Here is a 17,258-nt window from a genome sequence, read left to right on the forward strand (position 1 = left end):
GTATGTGAATTGACTTTGCATTCAGAGGAGACAGGACATGTTTTTGAGTAACTAAATGTGTGCTCTAGGTGCACACATTAACCAAGATATATGATGCTGCTCAAAAGTGCAACGAGTGAACCAATTATATTTGGACACGAGACTAATCTCCTTAAGAGGTTGGGCAAAACATGTCAAATTTACCATGTTTGGGCAGGCAATATGTCCCCTGAGGGCAGGGGTTGGCCCCCCCTCTGTTATCACGTGGGATATGCCTATAAGAGCGGACTTTTTCCGGGCTACACCTGGGGTCGGTCAGAGGATTTTACGCGTCAGTCGCTCGGCCGGAGTTCCTTGATTGCTCAAACCAGGAACGTTGTGTGGCCCTCCGTTCATTGTCGACAGGTAAGAGCTTGATTTCAATATCATCGGGGAACTCATTGCAATATGTGCGGGGATATTTTAGCTTCGACAACTAATTATCTAGCGCCATTGTTATGTGTGTTGATGTGTTTTTAACTGCTTCGTAGGGGTCTTTGACAATTCAGACCTAGCGTTGTAGTTATTCTGAGCTATGTTTGTTATTCTGAGTGATGCTTGATTTTGTTTTTGCTTGCTTTTGTGGGATTGTAATCAATTAAACTCCATTTATTCATTTATTTGCAATTTCTAATCAATAAACATTGTCTATTAAGCAATAGTGTGCCTGTTGCTTACTCACTGCGAACCTTGAAAATTTCGTAAAACATTTTGCTTGAAAAACATTTATTTATATACATTTTTTAAATCACTTTGGGGGAAAAAGTGAGAAAAAACATGTCTTATGTATCTCTTTCCAATGCTAAATCTGAATAAATACATTGAGCACAAAAAACACACACAAAAAAAAAATGGGGGGAGGTGCGCTACTTCGCGGTTTTTCCGTTATCGTGGCGGGTTCTGGTCCCCATTAACCGCAAAAAAAACGAGGGCTCACTGTACACTGTGGTGATGGGGAGTGATCCAAAGTCTTTCCAAACAGCTATTCAAGTCATATAGTGAAAATTTCTTTAAAACAAACAAACAAACAAACAAAAAAAAAATATATATATATATATATTTTTTAAAATATCGCAATATAATAGCGCAATATGTCGCAAACCCCCAAAAATCGCAACAATAGTTTTTTCCAATATCGTTCAGGCCTAGTACGGGTTGACACTGTTGTTTCCTCGAACTGCAGGACAGCTTGAACTTGTTTGGATGTTCGTGGAGGTTCTTTATCCACCATCCGCACAATCTTCCGTTGAAATCTCTCGTCAATTTTTCTTTTCCGTCCACATCTAAGGAGGTTAGCCATGGTGTCATGGGCTTTACACTTATTGATGACACTACGCTCGGTAGACACGGGAACATTGATGGGCTTGTAGCCTTGGGATTGCCCATGCTTGCTCACAATTTTGCTTCTCAAGTCCTCAGAAAGTTCTTTGGTCTTCTTCCTTTTCTCCATGCCTAATGTGGTACACACAAGGACACAGGACAGAGTTTGAGTCAACCTGAATCCATTTTAACTGGCTACAAGCGTGATTGTCACCACCTGTCATGTGCCACAGGTACTGGTGCTAAAGAACAGGTGATGTTAAATACACAAATTAGAGAAGCATCAGATGATTTTTCAAAGGGTGCCAATACTTTTGTCCGGCCCATTTTTGGAGTTTTGTATAAAATGATAATGATTTAATTTTTTTCCCCTTCTCTTTTGTGTTTTTTCATTGCAAGCAAAATAAATGAAGATATTACTACCAAAGCATTTATAATTGAAATCATTTTCTGGGAGAAATTGAGCACTATCTGACAGAATTGCAGGGGTGCCAATACTTTTGGCCAGCAGTGTACATCTGAAATTACAACTAAGGACGTCAACGCCGATCAACCACTTTGACAACGTGACAATTCGGGTCAAAGACATGGCATAAAGAATTTAAACGTTACGTCAATTTCAATATTAAGGTCGTTTTCATAGGGTTCAACCTGTTTGGGGCTAGATCAGTCTCATCATAAACACACACATCTAACGCGAGACACAGACGCATTGTGGGATTTATAAACACTTATCACACAAAACACGCATTGTACGTTTTAGAAACACACACATTCATCTAATGTGGGTGTGAAATGTCGTACGCGCATTTATAACGTGATTTTAACTTGAAATTCCCACACACACGAGTGTGTTGATCTTTTTGAGACTCATTTTGTGCAGCCGAAAAACACTTGCATTTTTTCTAATTGGAGCCCGTCTGCAGCCAATCAGACGTCCCCCTTTTAAACAGCCAATCACACGGGCTGGACTGTTTTGTTACGTCACTACTGTGCGCCTTAGAGTTCAGCACGAGAAACTTCGTCTGGCTGGCAACTAGGCCTGCACAAGATATCGTTTGAACATCGCCAACACGACATGAGCAATTTTTTTTTTTTTGAACACGTAAACTTTTTTCTTCATCAAAGCAGCAAGTGTGTAGAAACATAGCCTCCTGAATCCATTTTATAAACATCAATCTTCATAATTCACGGATGAATCCCCTTAGCCTGGAGTAAACTGTATAATATAAATACAATGTGGTCATGGAGAGTCAACCAAAGTCTTCCCAAACAAAGCTATTCAAGTCATCTGGGGAAAATTCATCTCATTTTAATATTGCAATATACATCGCAATATATTGCAAACCCCCCAAAAGTCGCAATGTAAGTTTTTTCCAATATCGTTCAACCCTCCTGGAAACTTCGGTGAACATCGATTTCGCCTTTTCTAAATAAGTGGTCAAGCCAGCCAGTTTTATTAAAACGAAAACATTGAGGGGTTTTCATATAAAATTTCTATAACTTGTACTAACATTTATCTTTTAAGAACTACAAGTCTTTCTATCCATGGATCGCTTTAACAGAATGTTAATAAGGTAATGCCATCTTGTTGATTTATTGTTATAATGAACAAATGCCGTACTTATGTACAGTATGTTGAATGTATATATCCGCCTTGTGTCTTATCTTTCCATTCCAACAATAATTTACAGAAAAATATGGCATATTTTATAGATGGTCTGAATTGCGATTAATTACGATTAAATAATTTTTAAGCTGTGATTAACTCGATTAAAAATTTTAATTGTTTGACAGCCCTAATATATGTATACTGTATATACATATACATCTATAAATCGTCACGGAGTTGTTGTGTGGAAGTGTAGTCCAGTGGTATGAGTGGTTGACCAGGTAGCGTCGGTTTGAGTCCTGTTAGAGACTGTTTTCATTTACTTGTAGTTTATTCAATAAAAACATGAATTATGGTTGTACACTCTGGAGTAGCCCCCCGGCCTGGCGCTTTTACGTTGGGGTTTACCCCAGTGGGCAAGTGGGTAGCCTCCCTCTGCCTTTGGGTCAGGGGATGGTTCCTGACTGTTGTTTGTGCTTATTCACCAAACAGCAGCTCAGAGTACCCACCCTTTTTGGAGTCCTTTGAAAGGGTGCTGGAGAGCGCTCCTTCAGGGGACTTCCTCATTCTGCTGGGGGACTTCAGTGTTTCCCCTAGGATTTTTTGAAGCTGTGGTGGTGGGCTGCATCGGAGTCGGACAGCCTCACCATGTCGTGCCACAGCGAATTTTTTTTTCTTCATTTATTCCCCCAAGAAGAACCATAACAAAGATATATTTGAAATATTTCATTAGCCAGGCTAATGTTGTACCTCTCAGCTACAGTACATGTATGTAAAATGCGTAGCTGATTACAGCTACGTTACCCGATGTACTAATGCGACTTTTTTTCTCGTGGCAATAGTACGACTTACATCTCGTAGTGACTCAGGGTTGGCAACCCAAACTGTTGAAAGAGCCATATTTGACCCCCAAAAAAACACAAAAAAAAACTGATACAGTATGTCTGGAGCCACAAAAAATTAAAAGCCTTTTACAAGCCTTATAATTATCGATACTAGCTATATTAGCCTACTATAGAAATATGTAATTAGCCTTCATGATTAAATGTTTGTTTTCCCTGCAGTGGATCCTATAGAGAATGACGCACCACGTGACTACTCTGTTGTACTATGCCACCACAAGTTTAACTTCATTACAATATTAATGAATTGAAAGAATGTTTGTGTCATGTTTGTCCTCCTAGAAATCCTATTAAAACAAAAAAATATATTTCCCTCCCCCATCTTTTTCCATTTAAAAAAAAAAAAAAAAGCTCCGAGGCATCGCTAAAGAGCCGCATGCGGCCCGAGAGCCGCGGGTTGCAGACCACCGTCGTAGTCCTCCTTTTTCCTTTTATTTGACCCTCATAAGTACTACATTACCACAACAATAACAGTCCTTCTGTCAACTGACCCATTTAGAGCACTGGGGGAATTCTAATAGCCGTGTAAAGAGTTTTACTTGATTCGGTGAGAAGGTGAATAGTTTTTTCCCCGTTGTTCGTAAACTAAATTTCCACACAAAGGCACGTCGAGGTACCATTAACTTAGCAAGGAGAGGTATGAGAGTCATTTTTCGAGTGTCCCAGAGCTCGCGAAATTTGGGTGGGGGGGGGCGCATTTATCAAAGTTTCGTCAACCGTAATTGTCTGAAGTTGGCGCGCCGGTGTTGTGCCGAAAAATAGCCACTCCACGTGAAATGTCCCCCCTGACGGGAGCGCCCACACGTCACTCGTACAAACAGCCTTTTCTTACCAATCGATGGACACAGAAACGACGTTCTTGTACCGTGAATATGTATCATTTTACTCTGCTTGAACTGATAAATCGTTTACTGTGACCAACGCTCTGAAAATAGAGCAAGGCTTTATTTTGGGCCCCGCCTCTCCGCAGTCTCTCAGCGCAAGTTAGTCAAAGTTTGCTTTCCGTCCAAGACGGCCGTCCACCGCTCACTTTCGCCGAAAAGTCCGATCCAAATTATTTTAATGCCCCGGATATGGGCAAGAAGGAGAGAAGTCTGTATTTGCTTACCCACTTTATTGTGGTAACAATAATAAAGAAAAACAATAACAAAATAACAGCGGGCTGCTACGACATGCGACCGCTATCTCTCGCTATCTCGCTCGTTCTCCCATTCTTCCTGCTCGTTCCCCTTGCGTCTCTTAAGGGGGGGCCTGCATAGTTACGAACATTAGGCTACAATACACAATGAATAGGTGTCCGCTGAACTCCTCCCACTCGGCTGCCGCTAGTTTGAAGCGGCCTTAAAAATTTTTTTTTTATTTAAATAAATAAATAAAATACATCTCATTTGCCAGGCGTGGCGGCTTTCATTTTAGTGTGGCGGTGCGCCAAAATCTGTTGAATATAGGGGAATCCCTGGACTTCAATGCTCAGGTGGGCAATGACAGTGAGACCTGAAGGGGTGTGATTGGGAGGGAGTTTTCCCCGTTTTACTAATTTTTACTTGGATTCTTAATTTTGTCTTTATTTTATATTTAGTTATTTCAAAAAGTTAGCGAGAAAGAACCCTGGCCCGCCCTGACGTAATAATTGACATTTTAATTTTGGTCATGTTTTCAGTTTAATTTAGCTGTTTCCAGCTTGCTATGTTTATAATTGTGATGTTTGTTTACCGCTTTTCCTCTAACTGCGAAGAGGGAGGAGGTTACATCGGCCGCCGCTGTAATATTTAAGTCATCAGCCATCGGTTGTGACCCAGGAATTTAACGCCTGCTTTCACGCACACTGCTTCCCATGTCAGTCGACACGGGAAATTGTTTTCACACACAACTGCTGCACGGTTAAGTCCCGCGATAGTCCCGTTGTTTTGGGGTATGTGATAGGGGCTCAAGTTACATCCAGATACTTTAGGTTGCAGTTTATGGGTCATGTGAAGGCAGTGGACCTGCTTTAACATTTCAGTTTGCCTTTCGAATGAATGTGAATTTCGCCGTTTTAACTCAAGAGTTAGCCATGTTCACTGGGGTCTTGGCAGGTGCAGTAGCAGCTAGCCTGTTACAGAAGATGGATGGCCTGAGTCCTGTCCTCCTCCCCTTTTTGTCCATAATTATTGTGTGCGTGTGTGTGTTTAAAAAAATTCTGACGGACTTTATAATGTTACTTTAAATGTGTTTTAATTGGATCTTCAATATATGTGCATTCTTTTGTCAAACACACATAGTAATTGAGGTTAAATTTGATGTTCAGTGCTTTATTTATTTAATATGATTCAATATGATCTAAATAATGGGTGCAAGAAAAGTATTAATTTTCAGTTGAAATGGCATTAAAAAAAAGATCTTAGAAGTCTTGAATTTAGATTTATCAATTCTGGGGGGACCCTGTTATATGTCAGGGAAACCCTACAGATAGGGATGGGAATCGAAATCCGATTCCAATTCGGAACCGGTTCCGAGTGTTTCGAGGCCTCGACATCACAATGAAAAAGCCTTAACGATCCCTTTAACGATTCCTAAAGACGCGTATTGCGTCATGACGTGTTGTTGTCCAGACGCATCAAACTAGCATGGCGCCAAGAACCACTCGCTCCAAAGTTTGACTACACTTCACCAGGAAAGAGTGTGAAAATGAAAGGTTACGACGGGTAAGCACGAGCATTGCAGCCATAAACATAACAATGACAGCACGTAGGTTCAAACGCTCGAAAGTGTGTCTTCACTTCATGAGGAAAAATTACAACAAAGCGACTTGCAGTCATTGCAAGGTGGAGATAACTGCATCGGGAGGGAATACGATTGCGCTGTCCTCACAGAGAGGCTAAGGCTCAGTCCTGGCTATAAAAAAAAAAAGTCCCGGCTATACAGCTATCTAAACTCCCAAATGACGATGCAGAAGACGTTGGTATAATTTGCTGACTTTATTCAACCATCACCTGAAGAGTGAAACTAAGAATAGAAATGAAACAAATCAATTTCGTCCCCAATAACAAACAGGTTTACATCAACGTAAATCAGCGATGATTAGCTGCTAATACCAGTATGGTTAGCATTCGTTCGCTAGCATTAGCACATCGTTCAAACCACTACACAACTGGATTTAAAAACAAATCAATTTCGTCCCCAATAACAAACAGGTTTGCATCAACGTAAATCAGCGATGATTAGCTGCTAATACCATTATGGTTAGCATTCGTTCGCTAGCATTAGCACATCGTTCAAACCACTACACAACTGGATTTAAGTGTCCGATCGCGAGTGGAAACACAACAACAACAACACAAAAGATGATACATACAGGCGTTGCTTCTGTAGATATTAACATTAACAAAGGACGTAGGCTCGTAGAAGTGTTTCCCTCTCTCACTCACTTGGATGCGGCATTTCTTCTTTGGGTGTATGCGCGCTCCAGAAGTCCTCAAACTGCGGCTCGCGGCCCAAATACGGCCCGCCTCCACATTTGGTCCGGCCATTTTGAATTTTTTTTTTTTTTTCTCAATCGTGTTATTTATTTTCTGGCCTTTTCCTTGAAGAATTCAGAGAGGGTTATTTGGTTATTATCTATTTAATTAATAGTGTTTTTATTATTAATTATTATTATTATAAAGAATCCAGAAAGGGTTATTTGATTGTGGCTCTCTGAAAAACAATAATTTTTTACATTTATGCACTTCTGCAATCGTCACACTTTTTCTGTAACAAACTGACCCCGGCCCCTCATCAGAGAAGGGAAAAGTTATGTGGCCCTCACAGGAAAAAGTTTGGGGACCCCTGCTTTAACACATATTGCCAAAGGCAGAACAAAAACCTATCTGCCAATATATACCAATATTTTTTATTTCTATTAGATAAATGTTTCAGTAAAATGTTACACATTCTTGTGTATTTGCCACTTATTGCCACAGTTAACATTGAGGCTTTGGGCCTCTTTTGATCTTGTTGTGAGTTTGTAAGGTTGTGACTTCTGATTAAACAAACTCGATGCCAATCAAAACGTTTGTTCTTTTTCCCCAAATTAGAATCGATAAAGAATCGAATCGTTAAGCAACATCGATAATGGAATCGGAATCGTAAAAATCCTATCAATTCCCATCCCTACCTACAGAGGTTAATCCTATCTGGAGACTAACTATAATAAGGAAAACATGAATGTAAACTGTGTGCACAATAATGCTAACGCACTCACAGCTACACTTCTCCAAAATAAAGAAGGATATGGACATGCTATCTTAAGGTAACATTAGACTAATGGCAGAGGCTAACTGGCAAGCAGTTTTGCCTAAAATGCTTTAGGAGAGGCAAGAAACTGAATATCAAAGCTGTAGTTAATGTTACCGAAAATAACATCTTATTAGGAAGTCATCGCTACAACGTCTATAGACCCTACCCACGTGACGTCACAACTCCGCTCTCCTGAATGGTACCGCCCAATTGTCCGTCAAAACATAGTGTTAACCTGTTACGGCTACGTACATTCCTCCTATTTACGGCGTGTTTTTCTGCTCCTTAACATTAATAATCAAAATGGTGAAGGCGTGTGTGGCTGTTGGTTGCACTAACAGAGAAGATGGAAGGAGAGACTTGAAGTTTTACCGTATTCCGAGGGATCCAAAGAGGAGAGCGAAATGGACGGCTGCAATTCGACGTGAAAACTGGGCACCAAAAAAATCACCACAGACTATGTAGTAGTCATTTTATATCCGGTAAGATGCATTTAAGATATACTTAGAGGGTTTTGGGCTGACAAATAACCACAATTAAGATCATTGCTAGGCTAATCGCCGACAACATACACGTATGTATGTAGTGAGAGTGCTATCGCTAAACCATATAAACATTAAAAGCCTTAACTCCATTGACAAACGACATGAAATACATTAGACTTGACAGTGGATGTTAGCAATAACAAAAGATTTTGAATTGAAAATTTCGTAACTCACCTTTCCAAGCACAAGATAGATTCCTGCCGAATTTTCGTGGACGAGGACCTGTTTCACCCAACCAGCAACGAAGTATTTATAAGCCTCCAAGCTCTTGAAGTTTTTCAAATTTTCGTGAGAATAGGCTGATTTTGTGTGGACAAGATAATTGTAAATATCAGCGTAGCAGATGTCAGGCAGACAGGGCGAAGACAGTGGGTCGAAAAACATCGATTTGGGCATCAAATATGGATCTGGCGACTGTATAGAACGAAGCTTTTCCACATAACGCCTTTTATGCAACACATCCAGTGAGTTTACGGCATCAGAAAGCACCGGGTCTTCCATGAAATGCATTTTAAATTCCTCGATCAATTGAAACCAATGCTAATACAGAGACAAAATGACGGACAAGTGGGCGGAACCATACAGCGAGCACGTGGTTTTGTGACGTCGGTGGGTAGGGTCTATAGCGCTGTTTGTATAGCTATTTCATTAAACTTAGTTCACGTCATGTCTTTGTCCCCATTTAATGAGTGTTCTAATATTAAAGCTATGTTTCCGCATTTTAAGTAAACATAGCATCCTAATAAGCGCCTTGAATTTAAATGTTTTTTTTTTTTTTTTTTTTAATATAACGTTTCGTAAACGGACACCTGAGTAACTCGTCCCACTGCTTAGCTATAAATGTTGAAAATGTATGCTTTTGCCTCAAATGGCTTGCTACAATTTTAAAATATATATTTCACCCTACATTGCATATTGTAAACCCTTTTGCCTCAATCTAGAGAATGTTGCACTGGTATGTTCCAAAATAAATCATTTAAAACACTTCGGTATACCTGTACATCTGCCTGCAAAAGCTGTGCTATTGAAGCAGGGGTCTCCAAACTGGTCCTCTAAGGTCAGTGTGGGTCCTGTTTTTTGTTCCAACTGACTGAACACGGACAGTTTAACCACTGAGGTTTCTGCTAAAACAAGCAGCGCCGTCAGGTGTCGTTTTTTGTTGGAATGAAATCCTGCACCCACTGTATCCCTATGTGGAATAGTTTGGAGACCCATGCGTTGACGTGAGGAAGCTTGTCGGCCTAGCAACTGTAATGGGGACGGACCTTTTGCGAAAGGTCAATTAGGTCCAACTTCAACCTTTGCTTCAACCTGGAAAGTAGCAAATTCATCAGGTGGAAATAATTTCCATGATTATTTTTTTTTTATGTTCATCCAACAAGTGCGTGATTTTTTGAGTGTATGAATTGTCTTCTTGTGCCTTGCAGGTTTCAGAAAATATCTTGGTCCTGAGCGGCAGCAGTCTCAGTCTCCTAGCGTTGAAGTTGAGCACCCGTACATGAAACGGGAAAAGCCATACCACCATCAACAGCAAAAGAAAGAAGAGCAACTTCCGATCAAAAAGGAGGCGGAAGAGCTGCCATACGTTAATGGGGAGGAAGATGTCACTAGGTCGATTGGTGAGCCCTTGATGAGTGAAGACGGTCAGAGTGAGATGAGCAGAGGGGCGGAGCCTCTAAGCAGCAGCACCAGCTCAACAGAATTTCAAGCGGACGGTTTCGTCGCTCCACTATCAGATAGCGAAGAGACCACGTCACACTCGCCTTATAGTGATGAAGACTGTCATCTGAAAGCTCACACTGATGAAAAACTCTGCTCTCAGTGTGGGAAAACCTTTAGTAATAAGTATACTTGCCGTAGGCATATGCGGAGCCACAGTGGCGAGAACCCCTTTTCGTGCTCAGTTTGCGGCCAAACATTCACTCTAAAGCAAACATTAAAAAGACACACAAGAACCCACACTGGGGAAAAACCTTTTTCCTGCTCTGTTTGTGGTCAAAGGTTTGCTGAGAAGAGAAACTTAACACAACACACAAGAACCCACACTGGAAAAAAGCCTTTTTCCTGTTCAGTTTGTGGTAAAAACTTCTCTGTAAAAAGCAACTTAAATAAGCACACAAGAACCCACACTGGTGAGAAATCTTTTTCCTGCTCAGTTTGTGGTCAAGGGTTCACTCTAAGACATCACTTAAAAACACACGCAAGAACCCACACTGGAGAAAAACCTTTTTCCTGCTCTGTTTGTGGTCAAGGGTTCACACAAAGAGAACACTTAAAAAGACACACAAGAACCCACACTGGAGAAAAACCTTTTTCCTGTTCAGTTTGCGGCCAAATATTCACACGGAAGGAACACGTAACGCATCACACAAAAACCCACACTGGAGGAAAACTTTTTTTCTGCTCAGTTTGTGGTCAAGGCTTCACTCGCAGGGAAAACTTAAAAAAACACACCAGAACCCACACTAGTGAAAAACCCTTTTCCTGCTCAGTTTGTGGCAAAAGATTCTCTGTACAGGGAAACCTAACACATCACACAAGAACCCACACTGGTGAAAAACATTTTACCTGTTCAGTTTGTGGTCAAGGTTTTACCCTAAAGCAACACTTAAAGGTACACACAAGAATCCACAATGGAGAAAAACCGGAAGGGAAATCTAACACAACACACAAGAACCCACACTGGTGATTAACCTGTCTCCTGCTGAGTTTGTGGTCAAGGATTCACTCTAAAGTAACACTGAAAAGTTCACACAAGAACTCACACTGAAGAAAAACCTTTTTCCTGCTCCGTTTGTGGTTAAAAAAAAAAAAAAAAAAAAATCCCTATTAAAAGCCATTTAAAAATGCATACAAGAACTCTCAGTGGTGAGAAACCTTTTTCTTGCTCAGTTTGTGTTCAAGGGTTCTCTCTAATGGCGTACCGCAAGCAACACGTCACTTCCGCTTATTAATATTCATAGCTTTAGCTACTGTTGCTAAGCTGGGACAAAGCTAGGACAAGCCACCGATTGTCCCTAATAGGAAATGAATGGAAATCGTGTACGAAGGAGATGTTTACAGCGCTAAACCTACCAATTCTCTCCGAAAATGATGTGCCTGGTGCCAAATTGACTGGCATAGATGTGGAAGAACATAAAAATGGTCAGTTAAAGAGATGGCTTTAGTGTCGAAGGCTGAAAAAGACGAAAAAAACGAGCCGACCTAAGCATAGCTTTAGCTTTTTTTTTTTATCGACGCGACTGACAATGACATTCTCCGGTTTCAACAAGCTATCCTTTACCATCAGCCCTGTCTTTCTTATATATCCTCTGGTTGTCCTAAGTCTCTTACCGTTCTTGGGGGTAATTTAGTTAGCTTTGTGTAGCGATCGCAAATGCTACTCAGTGACAGCCAACGAACACGTCCCCCTTACTAAAGTTTTTTTTTTTATATATATATAACAGAAACGGTAACAGTGGCAGTCAGATACCATTGTAATTTTTTTCAGGTCATTCATTGTCAGACAGAAGCAGTACGGCACAACGTTACGCTAAAAAAATAAAGTAAAAATATAAAAATAGCTTACCTCTTTGTCCTCTGAAAGACCATGCCAACCCAACATAATGTTTACTGCATATGAAACGTGAATGGATTCGCCGAGCTGGTGTTAAAAGTCCGCGCAAGTTGATTCGGTTTTCACATTTTTTCCTCCCGAGTTTTTGGTTTCCGGGAACGTATGAAGAAAACATCCTTCATGGTCGTAATGTCTAGAGTCGTTTCTACAACTTCCAAAAAAGCAATGCGTGATCGGCATGTTCGTTTTTGAAAGATTACCGGCGAAAAGTAGCACTTTTTACGTTGGGTCTATGCGAGGGCGGGTCTATAATGTCCCACTTCGGCTTTACTTCCGCTTTACGATGCGACGTCACGGTCTAAAAATAGCCTGCATGCGGTACGCCATTACAAGCCTTGTAAAATGGTGATTACGTCACCCACACGTTTGTGGTACTCCTCTTTCAAAAGTGCAGAAGTGGAATTTCCCCCTTGTTTTTACCTGAAGTCAATAGACCAAGTAAAATGGAAGATAATGCCCTTCGAGAGGAACACTTCAAAACGTTAAAATTATCTTGATTTTCTTTCTGATTATAAGTAGGTGATATATTAGTAACAAAATGAAGACACACAATTTGATAGAAATGAAAATGATCAGCCTTGTAGAGGGGGAAATCAAAGACATCCCAAAATGAGTGATGCAGCATATTGGTACATTTTGCTATTAAAAAAAAAACAAAAAAACGTAGAAACTCAAAATGAATCTCAGTAGTTTGTGTCGACTCCACGTGCTCGTACACATGCCTGATGTCGGGGCACTCTCCTAATAAGACGACGGATAGTGTCCTCGGGGATTTCCTTCCAGAGATTGGACCAAGGCATCACTGAGCTCCTGGACAGTGTGAGGACAACCTGGCGGCACGGGATGGACCTAAACTCGGCGGTCGTTTACATGGTGACGCTCAGAGACTGCGACACATTTCATGTTTTCATTCATATGCTTCTGTCTTGGTTCTGTCTCCATTCGACCTATGTCGCAATTCCATGTGAAAACGATTCATGCCAGGCCCTAAAGGGCAGTGCAGTTTTACAAGGTGGCAGCCAATGATGCACTTCCTTGACAACAACCCCCTCAGCCCAGAAGACAACATACCCACGCGAAGCAATGGCGTCCACACGTTTTTTTGTTTTTTTTGGGGCTTTTGCTTTAAAATATACAAAAGTGCTAAGATAAAATATATATTAAAAAATATTATAAAACAGTAATTTCAAGCCGGTATTCCACCATTTTTGCTGTTTTGAATGTTTTGTAGTAGCAACTGCACACCCCTAAAGTGACGTGTGCGAGTGCTGATGTCATCGGAGCGAGAGCGTTCCATTCATACGGTTGCGGAGCAATCCCCGCAGTTTAATTGTTCCGCTTTGAAGGCAATAATCAAAGTTACCATGTAAACGGCCCCACAATGTCCCAGAGGTGTTCTGTTGAGTCCAGGTCAAGTGAACGTGGGGGCTAGTCACTGGTTTCCATTCCTGAAGTCAGTGCTGCTACTCCATTGGAATGGCGTGTCTGCAGCCTGCAAGACGGGGCGGGGGCGTAATTTGCACCGAGACGTAAGGTGGGTTTACGAAACCTCAACCACACCCTCGTCTCGCATGGAACAGACCAATAAAACTGGAGTGCATGTTCGGGTTTTGACATGTCTATTCTGTAGTCTTTAGGAATAGTGAAAAGCGCTATCTTCTGTTAAAGAGGATTTTTGTTAGCCCCTTTTCGCGTGGGCTACTGAAAGTGAAAAGAGCACTTTGAAATGCAAGAGAAAGCAATTTGATCTATAAGAGAATGCACTTCATTCTGCAAGCTGGTCAAAACTTTTTTTTCTGAATAGTTGTTTTTATTAGCAAACCACTTTTTCTTTTTTGAATGACACTTAGCATTTGCAAACCACACCTTTTCTCTTTTTTTCTTACGGTATGATACAAGCAGCTCTTTCTGCTCATTGAGAAATGCGCGACTCAAAGTATCAGCAATGTAGAGTTGTCTCCCGGGCCGATACATAACTGTCTTTGCAGCCTAAGCAGCTTTTGCTGAATCCTCATGGGTGCTTGGTGTAAAGGTTTAAGTACAGTAAAAACTGTTTAAAGTACTCGAAACTCATTGTTTGTCTTTCTTCCTAGTGCGATTGTGTTTCTCCTTCAAGCAGCTTTATCAATGGAGCATTGATGTCTGACATATTTGGTATGAACTTTGCCAAGTATTTCTATGAACCTCTGCAGTTCCTGTTTGTTCTGTGGCTTATAACAGGAGATTATGTATATATAATGTTTTTCCTTTAAAAATGTACTAGGTGAGGCTTGTAATCAGGGTGCCCAATAGTCCAGAAATTACGGTAATTGGCAATGCTCCTGTTTGATTGCTTTATTAAGGTCTTTTGGGTCCATACAAATTTGGATTTTCTTGGGTGTGACCACAGTAACAAATGCTGTTCACCCACTCAGTTGGCTCTGTCTGCCTCATAACTACTCCCATGTTTGCCATGTGTTGCAGCATCTCAATGATTGTTTCTGAGCGCCACAGGAATCCTTTTGGGTGCATCAACAACAGGTGTAAATAAGATTCTAATCCTTTATTGGTCCCTCATAGGGTAGATAGACAAAAGTATAGAAACGGTATATGCAAATGACCAATAACTAAAATAAATACAAATAAAACGTAGTGATTTACCTCTGAATATATGGATCGATGCTGACTTAATTGGTAAACATTAGGGTTGGACTGGAACCAAAAATAGGCCAAGGCATTTTGAGCCAAGACTGGCCCACCAAAAGACAATCATGTCAATGAATGAAAACAAGCTTTCTTGTGACAATGCTTGCACAATGTCTTCTTCTTGGTGTATATTAGGGATGCAATGATAAAGTTAAGTCACGGTTCGGTACGGTTTTCGATAAGAGGGACACGATTTTTGGTTCGATTCAATAAAATTTAATGCTCTGAAACAAAAAATACAAGTGGCAGTTTTTTTCCTATGTTTTATTTTGCAAATAAGCAAAAATAACAATGCCATTATATAAACATGTATTTTAGTGCATAATATATGTAGGTTTCAAAATGTAAAAAGCCCCAACTTGCTGCTCTCTTCGTTCGTTTTCCTCACAAGCATGCTGGACTGCGGCAAAAAGACTCTCGCTGCTCGCATTGAGTTCGTTCCTTTAATACAACAAAAAGTGACTCCCCAGAGCGATATCCAAAAGGTAAACAAAAGAGCAAACTGAGAGAATAATGAGGAAACGAAAAATTATCAACTTTGAACGTCATATAAAGAAATATAAAGAAATCAATAGAGAGTAGAGAGAGGTCAAAAAACTGTGGCTCTCTTCCTTATGCTAGGGTGACCAAACGTCCTCTTTTGCCCGGACAAGTCCTACTTTCATGTAGTATCCTCGTTGTCCGGGCAGGTTTCATAAATTCCTAAAAATGTCCGGTTATTATGATTTTTCACGGGACCAATTTGAAGAGAATTCTTCCGGCCGCTGGGTGGCAGTGCCTGCATGCGATGACATGGCTCCGAGTAGTAGAGAGGGACGAAGTGGTTCTTGTTTTTGTTGGCAGTTTACCCCTATCATTAGGCATTACCGCCATCTACTGGGCTGACAATTTGGCCACAATGCCTGCCCAGTTGTTAAGTTTTTTACGATAAATACGTATATAATGGCAACTGTTGACTTCTGTCGAAGCTTTGACTGTAAAATCCCGTTTTGTGTCGCATCGTTGCGCTGCCGATGATTGTAAACCTTTATAGCAAAGTTTTATTTTTTGCCTCAGCAAGCTATCAGTAAGCTAAACCGCGCTAGGCATTATGGGAAACATAGTTTTGAACTGCTACGTTTGGAAACATGCTGGTTGAATAGTTTGTCAGTTTATTTCGGTTATTGTTTGTGTGCAATCTAGAACATTGAATAAGAACATCCATTGAATGGGCATAACAATTTGTCAAGGGCAATTGTCGTGATTGTAATTTATAAGCCTACTGTATGTATGTGTATTGACTGGACTACTTTTCCATGGGGTCTGCATTATACTATACTATATATATATATATATATATATATATATATATATATTATTTTTTTGTCATTATTTAATTTTATTTTTTTCAAACTGCATTTTTCCATCCAGAGTGAGGGGGCACACTTTAAATATATTAAAGTGATATAGGCATCTTTGAGTGAACTTGGAGTAAAATTCAAGTATCTTGAGGCTGGGCTGAGTGTCCTCTTTTTTGGAAATCAAAATATGGTCACCCTACCTTATGCCTTAGCGCAACTGTTCACACACACAGCTCCTTCAGCATATGTCGTCAAGCATGAAGTCACAAGCTTGTTTTTATGAGCCAAAATAAGTAAATCACTATGAACATGAATAATTAACTACACCATTATTTAGGCTCCTACAATATATACGTGCTTACTTCTTAGTGAGCTGAAGAATTTGTTCCCAGCACTTTTATAAAAACAATCTAACTCTTTGTAAAGTGAGGTGGCGCAAACTGTTGATTGCTACAACTGTCTTAGCAGCTAGGTTTACCAAATGAGCAAAGCATCCTATTTTTGGTATCTAGGTTGCTATTTGATGATATCTAGTGTAGGGTGACCATATTTTGATTTCCCAAAAAGAGGACACTCAGCCTGGCCTCAAGATACTTGAAATTTACTCGAAGTTCACTCGAAGATGCCTATATCCAGGGGTGCACATAAGTGGTCTGCATGCGCGCATGCGTACTGGATGTAGACAAACGCGCTGGCCCTCAACGGCTTCCATATGCTTTTTTGTACCGATGGCTTACCAATGTATTTGCGGCGGACACAAGAAAATCACTTCTCAAAATGTCAAACAGGCAGGCCCCACTGAGTAATTATTTCCGTGTTCCCCCAACCCCGTCAAAAGACAGACGACAGAGACGTCACCGGAGCTACCGGGAAAAAGTCCTTTTGCTGAAAAGTGGCTGCAGGAGGTACCATGGCTAGAAGCAAATGATGCTCGCACGGAAATGTAGTGCAACATTTGCCGTG

General features: G+C 40.6%; 1 protein-coding gene across 1 annotated transcript in view; it reads left to right on the plus strand.

The window, feature by feature from the left end:
* LOC130917457 (gastrula zinc finger protein XlCGF57.1-like) overlaps positions 1–16,235 on the plus strand; it is a 35,346-nt gene extending 19,111 nt beyond the window's left edge. The window contains exon 3 of the mRNA XM_057838879.1: positions 10,082–16,235. Within this exon, the coding sequence (XP_057694862.1) occupies positions 10,082–11,343 (1,262 nt within the window). The 3' untranslated portion in view covers positions 11,344–16,235. The remainder of the gene's footprint in view (positions 1–10,081) is intronic.
* Positions 16,236–17,258: the final 1,023 nt, after the last annotated feature.

The sequence above is a fragment of the Corythoichthys intestinalis genome, chromosome 6, assembly GCF_030265065.1.
Source record: "Corythoichthys intestinalis isolate RoL2023-P3 chromosome 6, ASM3026506v1, whole genome shotgun sequence".
In the NCBI taxonomy this organism is placed as follows: domain Eukaryota; kingdom Metazoa; phylum Chordata; class Actinopteri; order Syngnathiformes; family Syngnathidae; genus Corythoichthys; species Corythoichthys intestinalis.